This window comes from Polypterus senegalus, chromosome 7 (assembly GCF_016835505.1).
Source record: "Polypterus senegalus isolate Bchr_013 chromosome 7, ASM1683550v1, whole genome shotgun sequence".
NCBI classification, from domain to species: Eukaryota; Metazoa; Chordata; class Cladistia; order Polypteriformes; family Polypteridae; genus Polypterus; species Polypterus senegalus.
In genome coordinates this window covers 176,898,757-176,915,553 of record NC_053160.1, presented here as the reverse complement: position 1 = coordinate 176,915,553, position 16,797 = coordinate 176,898,757, and the positions used below count along the sequence as shown (strand labels likewise).

The following is a 16,797-nucleotide window of genomic DNA, read 5'->3' as shown; positions in this document are numbered from 1 at the left end:
ATGCTTGACTTGCGTTTGCCATTTAACTTTCCAGTCGATTTTGTGATGAACATTCTGTCAAATGTAAACCCAGGCGTGGGTGACAAGCTCTGCGGAGAGCTAAAGACGAGTTTAGAGCTCGCGGCTTTAGTGGATTCGACTGCAGCACATTAGTCACATACTGTAAGTCAGACGCCTTTATGGAGCGAATCCCCAGCAATCCTACAAAAGAACAAAATGAACTCAAAGCTCAAAACACTGACCATCGGAAAAGTGTGGAGTCCAGTCAGGAAACTTACAGAGGGTCTCACAGTGGGAGTCAGATATGCTTTTATGATATAAAGGGCTGCTGTATACGGACAATTTCAGCAGATTATGCATTGATTTTGGACTCTGTTTCCAATAATAATGTAATTGTACGTGCGGAATTAACAACCCCAGAGAAGCATCATAGGTGTCTGGTCAGGTTGCAGTTTTATCCTCAAATTCTTATTCTTGAGCGGCACAGTGGGTAGCGCTGCTGCCTCGCAGTTAGGAGACCCGGGTTCGCTTCCCGGGTCCTCCCTGTGTGGAGTTTGCATGTTCTACAGTCCAACGACATGCAGGTTAGGTGGATTGGCGATTCTAAATTGGCCCAGGCGTGTGCTTGGTGTGTTTGTGTGTGTCCTGCGGTGGGTTGGCACCTTGCCCAGGATTGGTTCCTACCTTGTGCCCTGTGTTGGCTGGGATTGGTTCCAGCAGACCCCCGTGACCCTGTGTTTAGATTCAGCGGGATGGAAAATGGATGGATGGAATTTTTATTCTTGGGTGGCACGGTGGCGCAGTGGTAGCGCTGCTGCCTCGCAGTTAGGAGACCCGGGTTTGCTTCCTGGGTCGTCCCAACGTGGAGTCTGGAGTTCTCCCCATGTCTGCGTGGGTTTCCTCCCACAGTCCAATGACATGCAGGTTAGGTGCCTAAATACTCCCTAGTGTGTGCTTGGTGTGTGTGTGTGTATGTGCCCTGTGGTGGGCTGGCGCCCTGTCCGGGGTTTGTTTCCTGCCTGGCGCCCTTTGTTGGCTGGGATTGGCTCCAGCAGACCCCCGTGACACTATAGTTAGGATATAGCAGGTTGAATAATGGATGGTTGGATGGAATTCTTATTCTTCATTCATTATCCACACCCAATTATTCCAATACAAAGCCATTAACTTCCAATTTTTTGACATGGTAAAAGGCTGAGTGGGACTTTATTTAAATAATTATGCATTCAGTACACTGGCAATACTGTAAGTCATCAACTGGTGGGTGCTTGGGAGCCTTTTGGATGGTCCCATCTGAGTTGTGACCAGGGTCGTTACAAGGCTTGTAACAGTAAAAGTCCATCTGAGGTCATCCTAGTCAGGATTAGTTATCAGTAAGGACATCCAGGAAGGCTGCAATGCTTTAAAATCATCTTTTTCTGAAATCACTTTTTCGAATGAAGGTTGCAGTGGCAGCAGGCCAAGCAAGTCAACCCAGACTTCCCAGTTCTCAGCTACAGATTCCAGCTCTTCCTGGGGGATTCCCAGGAGTTTCCAAGCCAGCTGAGAGATGTAACCCCTCCAGCAACCCTGGATCCCCTTCAGAGTCTCCACACAATGGATATCCCTGGAGTGGCAATAGGGGGAGCCATTAAAGGGGGGCATCCTTACGATTTGCCCTAACCACCCGAATTGGCTCACCTCAATCCGGATAAGCAGTGATTCTACCCTGAGGCTTTCCCAAATTGCTGGAGTCATGGAGTGTCAGCTCAGCCACCCTGCGAGAACACCTCATTGCTGCCATTTACGATCACAATCGCTTTCTTTCGGTTACTACAAATGGGACAGGGAAGTAGAGCAACTGGAAAACCAAGAGTTTTGTCTTCAGACTCGGCTCTCTCATCACCACCACGGAATGGTACAGCACCCGTAAAGTAGAATCCATTTCTCAATATCACGTCCACTTTTTCCAATACTTGCCGACAAGATCCCAAGGCTCTTGAACTTTCCCACTAAGTGAAGTTGTTTCCCCCTTGCCTGGAGGGAGCAATTCGTTCTCTTTTCTGAGGGAGAATCATGATCTCAGTCATTCTCATCCCTGCCGCTTCACACTCAGCAGAAAATCGCTCAAAGGTCAAAGTCAGATGAGGCAAGGGCTATTAAGGGCCATTATATAAATTGAGGCTGCCTCAGAGTGTGATCTTTTATTTTATAACAAGACAAACATTTTGGGATGAAGCACAAGTTCTTTATAATGTCTACTTTTACACACATACTGTACGTCAGGCCAATATGGAATCTCCACCTAACCTAAGACAGGGTCAAGGCCGGTCCTGGCAGTACTTGGATAGAAGGCAGGAGGCGGTGCTGGTCAGGGCGCCTGTCCATCTCATGGCTCACTCACATACACACACCGCCACACGTACGGTACATGCAGGTCAGTTTAGAATGGACATTTAAACTAATCTGCAAATTCTGGAGGATTGTGTGAGAGAAAACAAAACACCTCGAGGAAAATCTGGTTAGCCATGAAGAGAGCGAGTAGACAACATAGACGACGACGAGGACGACCAGTGCAGCCTTTGAACCATTAGAGCGAAGTCCGCAGCCTGCAGCAGCAGATGGAAGGGCCCATGTCACAGTATGTCGGTGCGGTTAATTTGATATTAACATCATGGATCTGGCAGTGTCAAGAGAGAGGAAACGTGTGCTAGTAATGTGTACATGGCACAGGCATTCAACCTTAAAATAGAGCCTAAATGAATTAAACATTGGCTTCAGCAGCCAGGCCTCTTTGTCTTGTATTTTAAAGGAATTTGACATATTATATGGGAGAAAGAGAAACTGAAATAAGGTTCACAGTAACAGCAACAAAAGGGACTTTCTATAGTTCTTCAAGGATATTCTCTCTCACTTCTCGTAAAACTGTGGGATCGCTGAACAGGAGCTCCATGACGGCGCCTCAGTGTCATGTGTCTTTGTCCTCGCATTCATCCTCATTGAAGAACGTTGCCACAGACAGCACTAAAATCCACAAAGAAGATTAATTTTGATTCTGAAATGTGAAGCAAAATGTCACCAGTATGTGTTGGTGTTTCCACTCAAAATGTCGGTAGCCACCCCGTTACAGTCAGTCATTTTCTAGCCCACTTAGTCCTGAACCGAGTCACGGGGGTCTCCTGGAGCCTACCCCAGCTAGCATAGTACACAAGGCAGGAACAAACTCTGGACAGGGCGCCAGTCCATCACAGGGCAAACACACACACACACACCTCAACCCAACCACACACTTGGGCCAATTCAGTAACGGCAATCCACCAAACCTGCAATGCATGGAATTGTGGGAGGAAACCCATGCGGCCACGGGGAGAACATGCAAACTTCACACAGGGAAGACCTGGGACATGAACCCCAGTCTCTTTACTGCAAGGCAGAAAACATACTACTGTGCCACCATGCCACCCAAATTTATATAGTAGGTGCCCTTTTACAATTGAATGATGTGTAGGCCGAGTGCTGAGGCTTCAACTAGCAGGAGGTGAAACAGCACCGTGGGCCTGCAAATAAAACCGGACTGTGCAACACAAAAAAAACACAGCTATACTTTAGAAATTCCAAACATTTAATGATGATTTTTGGATTAAAATATGTGATTCTGTAAGAATTACTAATAAACATTATTCATCATGTTGGTCATTTTATGATGCCAAACTCCAGTCAGGATCATGAAGGAAACGTGATTAAAGTATCCGTATGATTGCATTCATTCACCATGAAGTCATGAAACAAAATAATGCACCAATTTTGGTGTATATACATATATATATATATATATATATATATATATATATATATATATATATATATATATATATATATATATATATAGTCATCAGTCGAGGCAAGGACAGGACTTGAAAGAAATATAGTGGGGCCAGCTGGACCACCCTGTTTACCTGCAAAATGAAAGAACTGAGAATAACAGGCGAGTGATTGCGCAATGCCTAAAAACAAACAATCTTTTAACCTCCTGGACCTGAAGGGACAACTACATTTAGAGGGTCTCCTCTCTAAGCTGTCCGTGTAAAAAGAGTTAGCAGTAACTCCCCCTGGTGTCCCAGGGTGGTAATACTCGCCTCAGATTAGCCCAGAAGGTGACCCTTGGACACACATATGTGACTATATATATATATATATATATATATATATATATATATATATATATATATATATATATATGTATGTATATGTGTGTGTGTATATATATATATAATATAATAATAAAATGACAAGTGAATGTGTTTCTGTGTGTCAATTTCACTGCTACATCTCTATTATACTTCATTTACTGGATTCATAAAAGCAGTGCTAATGCCAGTGATGCGCCATCTGTCAGAATGAAAACTTCATTGCAGTTTACTACTACACACATTGCAGAATACATTCTAGTAGGTGGTGCACTGCAAACGTTCATGTGAATATGCCCATAAAGGAGTAAATTTCAAAAAGTCAGGTTATCAAAAACTACACGTATCTGTGCATAAGTCTAGTTGCTAAGGATAGGAAGAAAATTTTAAAAATAGCCAAAACGTATGGAAAAAGGAAAGAATTATCCAAAATGCAAATAAAAATTCCAAATAAGGGAAAAAAACCAACAGTCTTACAGGCTTATTCTATTGTCTGATATTATTTGCTGACAATAGCAGCATGGTAGTGGCTTTCTTGACGTCTCTCAGGCCACATGAGTAAGGTTTATAGATGTAATGCTAATGACTGATAACTTTTTATGGTGGGCAATGGATGAGTGAAAATGATGGTAAATTGACACACACACCAGGAAACCAGTCGCTAATTCAGGCCAACTCAGTAGAGACTGTGGAATTGACAAAGGCAATGAGTTTTGCTACTACAACCAGCTGTGATGCGCCATCTGTTGGAATGACAAATGTAATGAATTTTATTATTTCAAATGTTTGTGATGCGCCATCTGTTGGAATGACAAATGTAATGAATTTTATTATTTCAAATGTTTGTGATGTGCCATCTGTTGGAATGGAAATTCCAATGCATTTTATTACTGCAAGTGTCTGTAATGCGCCATATGTTGGAGTGACAAATGCAATGCATTTTATTATGTCTATTGGAATGGCAAATGTAATGCAGTTATAGACTATACATTTTTGTGAAACACCAACTGCAGGAATGACAAATGCAATACATTTTATTGCTACATGCGTTACAAAACACCTTCCCATATATTGTGCACTGCAAACATTAACATTAAAGTCTCTCAGTTATTTGCTGTAAGTAATCAGACTCTTTGCTGTGATACTCCCAAATGGTGCTCAGGTGGATGTTATAATTCCTCTTGGGATGTGTTGAGAGCTTGACTGGTGTCCACCAGTGGAAAACTGAATTGATTGCACATCATTGGGATGTGACATGTGTGCCTGTGTATTTATTAAATCCCAATGAATTAATCCAAAGCTTTTTTTCTGTTTTTTTTTTACTGCTGGTGGCTTTTTCCAGAGTTACTGAGTCATCCTCCTTTACAACTGGGGGCTCTCCAGTTCAGTCCTGGGCTCCCCCAATGGCTGCAGGTTTTTGTCCCAAGCAGTTTCACATCGAGCAAGTCATTTTTACCTTGTTTTATTGATCTCCTCTTATTGATCTTTTGAAAAGTGCATTAGAGTTAGATTTTACATTTATACAAAACTACAACATGCCTGAAGAAGGACCCTGAGCTTCCTCGAAAGCTCACAAAGCTTGTAATCTGGTCAGTTAGCCAATTAAAGGCGTCATCATTTCGATTCACTTCTCACCACAACACTTAGAAGTACTTTTATTTTTCGCCATATCCTTTGATGCTGAACTCTGTCTCTTTCTTTTGTAATTCACTTTCTCTGCAGGATTTGCTCTGTTAATTTTGTGCAAATACTGGCAATTAATGACAAGTCCGGCAGTCACCAGGGCCAGCTGTTTTAATGTTACCAATTTGTAAGAAAATTTAAAAAGAACACAACATCAAACAGATCTAAATGTTATTGGTTTGCATCTAAATTTCCTGCTTCATTGTAACCCAGTTTGTCATTTCTCATCTGATACAAAAAAAAACACAAAGGTAGGAGTCCAACTAAACGATGAAATTGGTTGGAATGAAACCCTGCAGGACTGAACTTGAGGTTAAAATGTTCAAACACGGGAGTGTTGATGATGTCGGGCAAAAAGCAGCAGCTGCCTAAACCCCTGGAGTCTCGGCAGTTAGCCGCTCTCGCTCGGCAGACAGACAGACAGACAGACAGACAGACAGAGGGAAGGACGCAAAGCGGTGCCGACTCAGGCCTGCGATTCCCTTTCCATGTCTTATTGCAGCATCCCATTACTCAAGTCATGCAAAATGAATAAGATTACACGAGAAAAGGCTGACACAGCAGAAAGTGTTTTTACCGAGTTTAATCTGATCAGCTCCGTTGTCTGGCTGTCTGAAAATATCTCACCGGAAAAACTGCATGAACTTCAATATCAGGCTTTACTTTCAAAGTGACTGTTCACACTTTAATGTCCTGCTTATTTAGCAGTTCCTTCATGGAAGAATAAAGGAGCCAAGAGAAGAAAATAAATTAGATGTACAAGATGTTGCCAAAGAATATGGGAAACGTTTCGCTATCGATTCCTTTTTGGCAAATTTAAAATAAATTCACTTCATGTTTCTCATTAGTTAAATAATTGTGCTTCAATTTTCTGCCTCTCTTTTGTCACAATGGAGCAGATGAGCTGTTACGGTATGAATACGCACTGCGTCTCTGTATAAATAAAGAACATGAAGATGAGGGTTTAAATGGAAAGGTGCTATAAAAAAAAAAAAGAATAACTGAAGTCACCCTATCAGGCCGCCATGCCAGGCTGCTCTCTTCTCCTGCCGATCCCGCTCTCGTGGCCGGGTTGTCTGACAAGGTAGCGCGTTTGATGTTTCTGGTGACAAGTCAGATCGTAAAGCAGCTGCTGTCTGCGACTGAGAAGCTAGACGGCGTCTGCTTAGGTTTCGCAGGTCATTTACAGAGATTTATGTGATGCGACATTTCGAAGAAACATAAGATAGAACTCGGCCAGCTATTAGGAGGCTGTCTGCACGGCCGCACAGTTCAGGAGGAGTTCCCATTAAAGAAATCGGCACGAGAACAGCCAGCGCCCTCCACCCCCCAATCCACTCCACATGCCAGGGGGCGCTTTTTTTCCAAAAAATATATTTTAAGCCTGGGGGTAAAAAAGCATTTTTAAACATTTTTCCTTTCATAATTAATGTTTGAAGGCTTTTAAAAGGGTAAACCCTATATATATTTTACAACAAGCTCAAAAACTTATTTTACTAATAACCTAGAGTTTTAAAAATTGACATGTTTTATCTATTGCAGCTCTGCACAAAAACACTTTTATACTACAGCAAAGTACAAGGTCACCAAAGAAAGACAGGACATGGAGCAAGACAAGGGCCCTATTTAAAAAAGTGTGGTGTAGTGGACCTCAAGCCCTGAGGCTGTGGGTTCAAATCCCACTTCTTGACACTTTGTGACCGCAAGTCACTTGACCTGCCTGTGCTCCAGTTGGAAAACCAAAAAGAAATGCCACCAATTGTATCATAAATGTTGTAAGTCACCTTGGATAAAGGCATCTGCCAAATAAGTACATGTAAAAATGGAGGCACGAGGGTGACGGATGTCAGGTTAACAAAGCAACAATTCAACAGTATTGATCCACATGATACAATAAGAGACGTTAATTACAACGTGTATATATTGGGTTGGGCGGCACGGTGGCACAGTGGGTAGTGCTGGTGCCTCACAGTTAGGAGACCTGGGTTTGCTTCCCGGGTGCTCCCTGCGTGGAGTTTGCATGTTCTCGCCGTGTCTGCGTGGGTTTCCTCCCACAGTCCAAAGACATGCAGGTTAGGTGCATTGGCGATCCTAGTGTGTGCTTGGTGTGTGGGTGTGTGTGTCCTGCGGTGGGTTGGCACCCTGCCTTGCGCCCTGTGTTGGCTTGGAATGGCTCCAGCAGACCCCCATGACCCTGTGTTTGGATTCAATAGGTTGGAAAATGGATAGATGGATGGATGTGTGCTTGGTATGTGTGTGTGTGTGTGTGTGCGTGTGCACCCTGTGGTGGGTTGGCACCCTGCCCGGGGTTTGTTCCCTGCCTTGCACCCTGTGTTGGCTGGGATTGGCTCCAGCAGACCCCCGTGACCCTGTAAGTTAGGATATAACGAGTTGGATAATGGATGGATGGATATTGTGGAATATGGCTGGCCAGTCATCCAGGCCAATACCCCCAGGCCGCCAGGTGGAGGCCTCCCTGCAGTATGGAGGTGCCCCGAATGCCAGCAGGGAATCATGGACAGTGGAATTTTCCTTTACAGCCCTGCTGGATACCGTGGGGGCCAACAGAGGATGCTGCAGGGAGGCCCAGAGACTCTTAAGTGCCCTAAAACCCGGAAGTACATCTTAGTCACAGCGACAGGAGGAATGATGTACTTCTGGGATGAAAAGAAGACTTTTGATCTGACCCGGAAGTGTTACCAGTCACATGGACAGAGAGAGAAAACACTTCCGGGTCACAGACTATATAAAGGACTGTTAGAGATCCCAGAGATGAGTTGAGCTGGGTGGAAAGGTGGCAACGCGTCTGGGAGTGGAGGATTGTTTATTGATTATTGTTATTGTGGTTTATGAATATAGTGGAGTGGAGGGTGCTTTCTACACATTATTATAATAATAAAGTCAAGTATTGGACTTTTACCTGGTGTCTGAGGGTTCAAGGGGACGACACCGCCCCCAATCTGTCACAATATATTGGGATACTCAGCTCCGGTCCTGCAGGTCTGCAATGGTTTCAGGTTTCCATTCCAATAGTTTCATAATTAGACGCCAGGTCTAGCAGATAATGAAACCTGGTATTTAATTCTATGGCTTGTTAGAGTTTTTCTTAATCACATTGTAGATTTTTCATTTTCAGAGAACGTTATCCATATGTTTTGTAGAACAATTATGGACCCTTTGGTCCTTCCCTTCTCTCTCATTTCAAAAATTGTATTAACAAAGATACTTGACAGCTCTGCATTGCCACTCTGACTTTGTTAAATCATCTGTACTAAACTTACTAAACTTTAAACATAAGCGAATTAGGGCTGTGAAAGTGGCTCAAGGGATCCTACTCCGTTGGGCCTTTAAGCTAGGCACTTAACCTGAAAATTGCTCCAGGTTTGCTGTACAATGGTTGACAATTTCTCCTTTGGGATTAACAAAGTATATCAAAAATCAATCAATCAGCCTTTGATGGACTGGCACCCTACCCTGTCCAGGGATTGTTCCTGCCCGCGTTCAATCCAGTGCTTGGTGGGATAAGCCCCTGGCACCCCATAACCCTGCCCTGGATAAGGCAGTTAGGAAGAGGGATGGATGGATACCTGCAATGTCTGCTCAGTTCTTGTCACTTGATTGCGTTCTAAGCATTCTCTCTCACCAAAGGTGTCATAAGGGAAACACGTATCATGATACTGTAGAGGAAGGACTGGCACACGGATACAAGCAAATGTCCTTGAAAGGTTCATTCATGGTCTCCTGCTGTCCTCTCGACTCTTCCTACCACACTGGCCATTTTTTCTTTTTGTTGCCAGGTCTGCGGTTCATGGCGCCTCCTTTTTAAGTTGCTTTAGCACTCGGGGCTCCGTCCTCCTCACTGCAGACCCTCACCTTCTTGTTCTCTCACAGGTTGTGTCGCTACAATCACTACAACAAGCCTGCATAAAGTGAAAGAATATAAGCAATCGCAAGTGTGCTTTATTTCAGTCATCATTGTCTACAGAACTGAGACAGCAATTCATGTCTGGGAAACAACATTCAGTGTCAGTAACGGTGCTTGGCCATGACTTTCTGAGATGAATCCATGGCCTTGAAAGGTCATCTCGGAGGAAGACGAGCAGCAAAGTGAAGTGAAGTCTTCTTTTAAAATGACTGAATATCAAATCAATGTTTCGCTTTTTGTGTTTCTCCTTCCCTAAATACTTGGATATGCTGTTCTACAATATGTGTGAAATCTCAAGATGTGGATCAATACTCAATAACATTTTTGGCTTATAAAATGGACATAATTAAGTTGTACAGCTTTTGTTTACAATGGGACACTGGATTCTTTCGTCAACATATGCAGCACTGGTCACTAATAGCTCATATTAACATCAAGGGTTCTTCACTTTATTTTACTTGTGACCTATACTTGACTCTTTGGTGTTTTAGTGTCCGACAATTACTGCTGAATATCATCCAGAGGATCAATCCCTCTTCTACACTCACCACTGATTGTCATTGATCATTGTCCCTTTAGGACGGGGATGTCCCTCTTGGAGAATCAACACCAGTCATCGTCCTTTCCCCCCTGCGAGAATCTCCACCGCGATCGCCATCTAGGGTGGGGTGATTTGTCCCCTTTGGAGAATTGCCACCGATTGATGTTCCGTGGGGGGAAGGCATCCCCCTTGTAGAGTCACCGCTGATTGCTGCCTCATCGTCCTTCATGAAGAATCATCACTAATTGTCATCCCGTGGTGAGGGAGGTGTCCCTCTTGGAGAATCGACATCAATCGTCGTCCTTTCCCCACTGCGAGAATCTCCAACTTTTGCCACCCAGGATGGGGTGCAGTTATTTAGATAGATAGATAGATAGATAGATAGATAGATAGATAGATCTGGCACTATATGATAGATAGATAGATACTTTATTCATCCCAAGAGGAAATTCACATACTCCAGCAGCAGCATACTGATAAAGAACAATATTAAATTAAAGAGTGATAACAATGCAGGCATAACAGACAATAACTTTGTATAATGTTAACGTTTACCCCCCGGGTGGAATTGAAGAGTCACAGTGTGGGGTCTCCTCAGTCTGTCAGTGGAGCAGGACGGTGACAGCAGTCTGTCGCTGAAGCTGCTCCTCTGTCTGGAGATGATCCTGTTCAGTGGATGCAGTGGATTCTCCATGATTGACAGCAGCCTGCTCAGCGCCCGTCGCTCTGCCACCGATGTCAAACTGTCCAGCTCTGTGCCTACAATAGAGCCTGCCTTCCTCACCAGTTTGTCCAGGCGTGAGGCGTCCTTCTTCTGTATGCTGCCTCCACAGCACATCACCGCGTAGAAGAGGGCGCTCGCCACAACCGTCTGGTAGAACATCTCTAACATCTTATTGCAGATGTTGATGGACGCCAGCCTTCTAATGAAGTATAGTCGGCTCTGACCTTTCTTACACAGAGTATCAGTATTGGCAGTCCAGTCCAATTTATCATCCAGCTGCACTCCCAGGTATTTATAGGTCTGTACCCTCTGCACAGTCACCTCTGATGATCACGGGGTCCATGAAAGGCCTTGGCCCCCTAAAATCCACCACCAGTTCCTTGGTTTTGTTTGTCCCCTTTGAAGAATCGCCACTGATGATCGTCCCATTGGGGGGAAGTGTCCCCCTTGTAGAATCATCGCCGATTGCCGACCCATCATCCTTCTTGGAGAATTGTCACCAATTATCATCCTTTTGGGATGTCACCCTTGAAGAGCTGACGCCGATTGCCCACTGCCTATCACTGTCCCTTCATCCTTCTAGGAGAATCACAGCTAATTGTCATTTTGAGGGGGGGGGGTTTGTTGCGGGTAACATAGTTCCCCATGCCTGTGGCAACCTATTGCAAGGTATCCTGCAAACCATTCACAATCCTTAACCACTCTGTACTAATGTGATTCATTTTTGAGTGCCACCCAAGTTCAGACATCATGCGATCCATTTGGGTCGCGGCACATAGTTTTACAACCACTGCATTGCATCTTAAACTTTATTCTCTACGCTCTGCATTAAAACATGAGGTTAAAATTCTCTTCTTGGCCATTGCTACAAACTGTATGGGGTAAGTAACAAATAAATACAATGGTTTTTGGGTGGAGTATTCCTTTAATGGTTTCCTTCCACAGTCCAAAGACATGCAGGTAAGCTGCATTGGTGATTCTAAATTGTCCCTAGTGTGTGCTTGGTGTGTGTGTGTGTGTGCCTTGCGGTGGGCTGGCGCCCTGCCCAGGGTTTGTTTCCTGCCTTGCTCCTTGTGTTGGCTGGGATTGGCTCCAGCAGACCCCCGTGACCCTGTAGTTAGGATATAGCGGGTTGGATGATGGATGGATATATTCCTTTAATGCTTAATGTTGTATGTGGCAGAAAAGACTGAAGTACCTGGAGTAAAACCCATGGAAACACAGGGTGAACATTCAAAACCTGAGCTCTACCTTTTGGAGCCACAAACCAGCAGCACGGACGGCTGTGTCACCAATGTCATTATAATTTTTAATTCAACAATTTAATCAACGTACAGATCTCTTTTTTCATGATAATTATTCAAGTATTTGTATCAGCTAGCAGGTATGCTGAAAACCGTAGGGAACGCTTTTAATTTTTATGCAATGCATTCTTAGATGCACAATAAAACCTTGCCTGGATGTTACCTTATTATATTTCAAACGTCTCCTGAAGTGTAAATGTCATATTTTTAAACGTGTCGCCCAGCCCAGCACATTCAGAAAGCTATTTTTGCCATGAACTGTAACCACGTAGACGTTCATTTGATGTAAGGTATACTCCAGTGTGCTGCCATGCTGAAGAGAACGGAATGTCTTCCGCAAAAAAAGCTGTTTTTGACTGCTTCTCTGTCCTTAAATCATCCCGACTTCAGATGGTGGCAACTTGCCCGTTGTTGCTTTTTCTGCTGAATCAATGTGCACAACAGTCCTTGTTAATTCAGAGTGGCATGTGCAATTTAATACATCTGTCTGATTTTCCTTTCCAGATGGAGCTGTCAGACAGCACTTCATACACCATTACTGATGCCTATGCGGGAAAGGAGTACATCATTCAGGTCGCTGCCAAAGACACTGAGATTGGGACCTGGAGTGACTGGAGTGTGGCGATTCATGCCACTCCCTGGATTGAGGAGCCAAAGCAGATCATTATAACCACCACCACGGAAGCAGACGAAAATGGTACGTGTTTTCAGCAGTCACCTGCGTCGTCATCTCTGTTTATAAATGATATGTTTCTTCATGATTATACTTCATTTTTCAGTTTTCTTGTTGATCTATATACCAATGTGAACGTTCACAATGCAAAAATTACATTTAAAACCAACAGAAACCATTTTTAGTCGCTGAAATGATCATTTTGATGTGTTTCCAGTAATCTAACAGTGGTGTACACTGCAAACGCTCTCGTTTAATCCAGTTCAATCCTGACATCATGGGGCACAAGTCTGGAAACAGCACTTTACATCTAAAATACGTCCATGTTAAACAAATTTGAGACTCCAAAGGTGTTTTCACACTCCAACTCCATTTCCTTTGTGCTGGACTAAAGAGGCAGAGGAAAAACTGCAGGATTGCTTTGATTGTGTAAACAGGGGGTCCTCGTCAGTTTTGGGATTCATCGAAAAAAGTGAGGATGACCTATACAAACAATCTTCATATTTCCAAATGAATGACGACACACAATGAATGATACAAAACACTCTTAGATGTGGGAATAGAAGCATTTAATTAATTTGTGTCAAGCTGAATCAGGAGATGATTAGTTACTATGTTTTAATCTCCAGTTAGCTCAAACACGCTTCACATAGCAAACTTTCATGAAAACCAGAAGTAACAATAAATGCCTTGCGGGTGTGTTGCAGACTTCCTTGGGTCAACTCACCATCATGAATCAACATGTGCTGCGCTCGTGCACCAATCATATTTCTGATGAACTTGAAGTTTGCTTGCCAAGCAGAGCTCAGTCAGCAGAATGTCTTTTATCTGATGACTAGAAGAGAGCGTGAAAATAACGACACATTTTGTCTGACGAGTCCATCGTGTGCTCTGCTGAGGGCATAGAGTGATGTGCCTCGGTTTCCTTTAGACATGAGACTTACTGAGTGCATTTAATTTCATGATTGTGTTGCATATTTACTCTCCAACTGCCTGAACGCCACCTCTTTTTTAGATGATCTCAAATCACAAATCTGAATGCTATAGGCCTGTAAATATTTGTTAATTATGTTCTGTTGGGAATTTGTATTTCACATTTAATTCATAGTATTACGCTAAATGCACCCCGAGTGTGCAATCACATTGAGAGGACGCCCAATCTGTGCTAGTCACTCTTGAGGTTTAAGAGTAGGAGGTTTCATCATTAGTTGCAAAAGGCATTCATTAAAACAGTAACTCTTCTTCTTCTTCTGCTTCTTCATTCCTTTTTGGTCTTTTTGGACCGTAGGGTAGCAAGACCCTTCCATCTAATACAATTCAAAGTGATATCTTCTACATGGTCTTCACTAACGATGTTCTTAGTTGCTTAATCCAAACGGAATATTCTACATTGTTCTTGGCCTTGCATGTCTAAATTTATGACTGGGTTGAAATCAGTCCATATCCCCTCATGGTGTTCATTGTACATGTCCCACCCTCTTTCAGCAATGTCTGAAACAAGCACATTGTTTAGCATCAAGTCTTCAGTTTTAACGTGATCTTTCCAAGATATGTGAAGGGTTGTTCTGAGACACTTTCTATGGAAAGCCTTCAAGAGAGTTGTTTATCCTTGTTGTCTTTTTTCAGGTCTCACTGGCATACGGGAAGGTAGGCAGAACAATTGTGGAATATACACAGAGTTTTACTGGAGTAGTGAGGATATTGATAACCCAAATTGGTCCAAGGTGTTGAAATATTACGGATGCTTTACCAATCCTAACCTTCACACCTTGCTCAGCATCACCATCACGTGACATGACGCTACCCAAAAAAGTGAAACAGTCAACATCCTGATTATTAAGCTGATGTTCTCTGCATTTTAGCACAAATTCAGCAACTACAAAAATATAAAGCTCCACTGAAGTGCCCATTTTCAATTAGAGAAAGGCTCCTTGCAGGTATCCATTTTTCTTCTGGCAGCAAATGAGCTGAGCTCTCCACATAAATGTTGGAAAAGCAGCAACTGCACTACATGCTCCATTTTTGTAAAAAGCCGGTAACTGAACCAAGAGGAAAAATCTTTTTGAAAAAGGCAAACAAAAGCACTTCCCGCTACCTTCTTGCTCAAAAAGAGCACCTGGCATACTTGTTTTCGCCTCCATTAACGAACAGCACCTTAACACTTTCCAGTTTTGCAAAACACAGGAATGTTACTAAATCATTATCACAAGCTCAAGGTTATTTTCCAATGGGAATTAAAAAGCTGTTTGAAGCTGCAAACAGACTGGCTACACAAAACATCCCAAGGTCCTGCTTAACTTTCTCATTAGACAAAATACTCTGAACCCTGCTTTGCCTTTCAGTTTTCCCAGAATACACTGCAATTCTGTTCATCATGACAAAACTTTCAGGTCCTGGCTGTTTACCTGAAATCTGTCATTTGAAAAGGTTAAATCGTCTCTCACACACAGTTTCAGATTCTCGTTTTGCATACTTGTCCTGTGTTTGTATGGTTTTCCTGAGGAATACCTTCTGATATCCTAAAGACCAGCCTGACAGGTTAATTGGTAACTCCCAATTAAGGCCTACTCAGGATTACTTTCATACCAGGAAATGCGGTAAAAGTAATTATTCTCGGTTGACCTCTTTAATTTTAGTCCTGTCCGTATTGCTCATGTCAGTAATTTCTTACAGACTACTCATTTACGTTAAATTAAAGATTATAGAGCCTTTTACCTTCTGTAAAAGGTCCAGAAAAAATAAACCTTAAACATGTCCCATTAGAATCAACATGTTCGTAAAATTCCATCATTTGAACAATTCGGACAGAGGTCCTCCAGTAACAATTATTTTACAGACAATTCCTTTGACTTCATGCTTGGTTTGTGCTCGGACATGAACTGTCAACTGTGGGACCTTCTATAGCCAGGTGTGTGCCTTTCCAACTCATGTCACATCAACTGAATTTACCACAGGTGGACTCCAATGAAGCTGCAGAAACATCTCAACGATGACCAGGAGGCACCTGAGCTCAATTTGGAGCTTCATGGCAATACTTATGTACATGTGCTTTCTCAGTTTTTTTAGTTTTAATAAATTTGCAAAAATCTCAAGTAAATTTTTTTTCTCGTTGTCATTATGGGGTGTTGTGTGTAGAATTCTGAGGAAAAAAATGAATTTAATCCATTTTGGAATAAGGCTGTAACATAACAAAATGTGGAAAAAGAGATGCACTGTGAATACTTTCCGGATGCACTGTATTGTTCTTATAAATACGAGTTTTGTAATGTGGTCCAACAGATGGCACTCACAAGGACACATGCACTAACTACTGGTTCTCTAAGAATGTGGAAATGCCAGTATGGAGTACCAGACCACACTGGCCCACTTCAAGCACTGACTTACCACACCTCCTGGTGTAAAACCATTACTCACTTGCATTATGTGGTGAAGTAAAGTAATTATTACAGGAGGGCCTCCATAATTTTAGTCCTGTACTAATTGGTCATGTCCAGAACTTTTTAACCTCCTTGGTGTTGTTGTGGCAGAAACACACTGCTCGAAGAAGGCACATGTAGTCTCAGTAAGGCAGCAAAATCAAGTTGTATTACGTGATGCATACACGGATCCAAATCAAATGAAATGAGCATCCAAAATTGGGTAAACCATATGTTACAATTCTTATCACAGAACTCATTACTCATCCTCATCTGACTCCCAATCATCTTGTAGCTTTAGACCTGCCCTCTGATTAGTTCCACCAACACTTTCGGCTTAATGAGAATAGTGCTTTGTCCTGTTC

At 42.8% G+C, this 16,797-nt stretch overlaps 1 protein-coding gene across 2 annotated transcripts in view; it reads left to right on the top strand.

The window, feature by feature from the left end:
- The window catches only part of cntfr (ciliary neurotrophic factor receptor), a 734,458-nt gene that overhangs the window by 701,211 nt on the left and 16,450 nt on the right, over positions 1–16,797 (top strand). For both annotated transcript variants that reach the window (XM_039759654.1, XM_039759655.1), the window contains one exon: positions 12,848–13,040. In XM_039759654.1, coding sequence (XP_039615588.1) covers positions 12,848–13,040 — 193 coding nt within the window. The remainder of the gene's footprint in view (positions 1–12,847; positions 13,041–16,797) is intronic.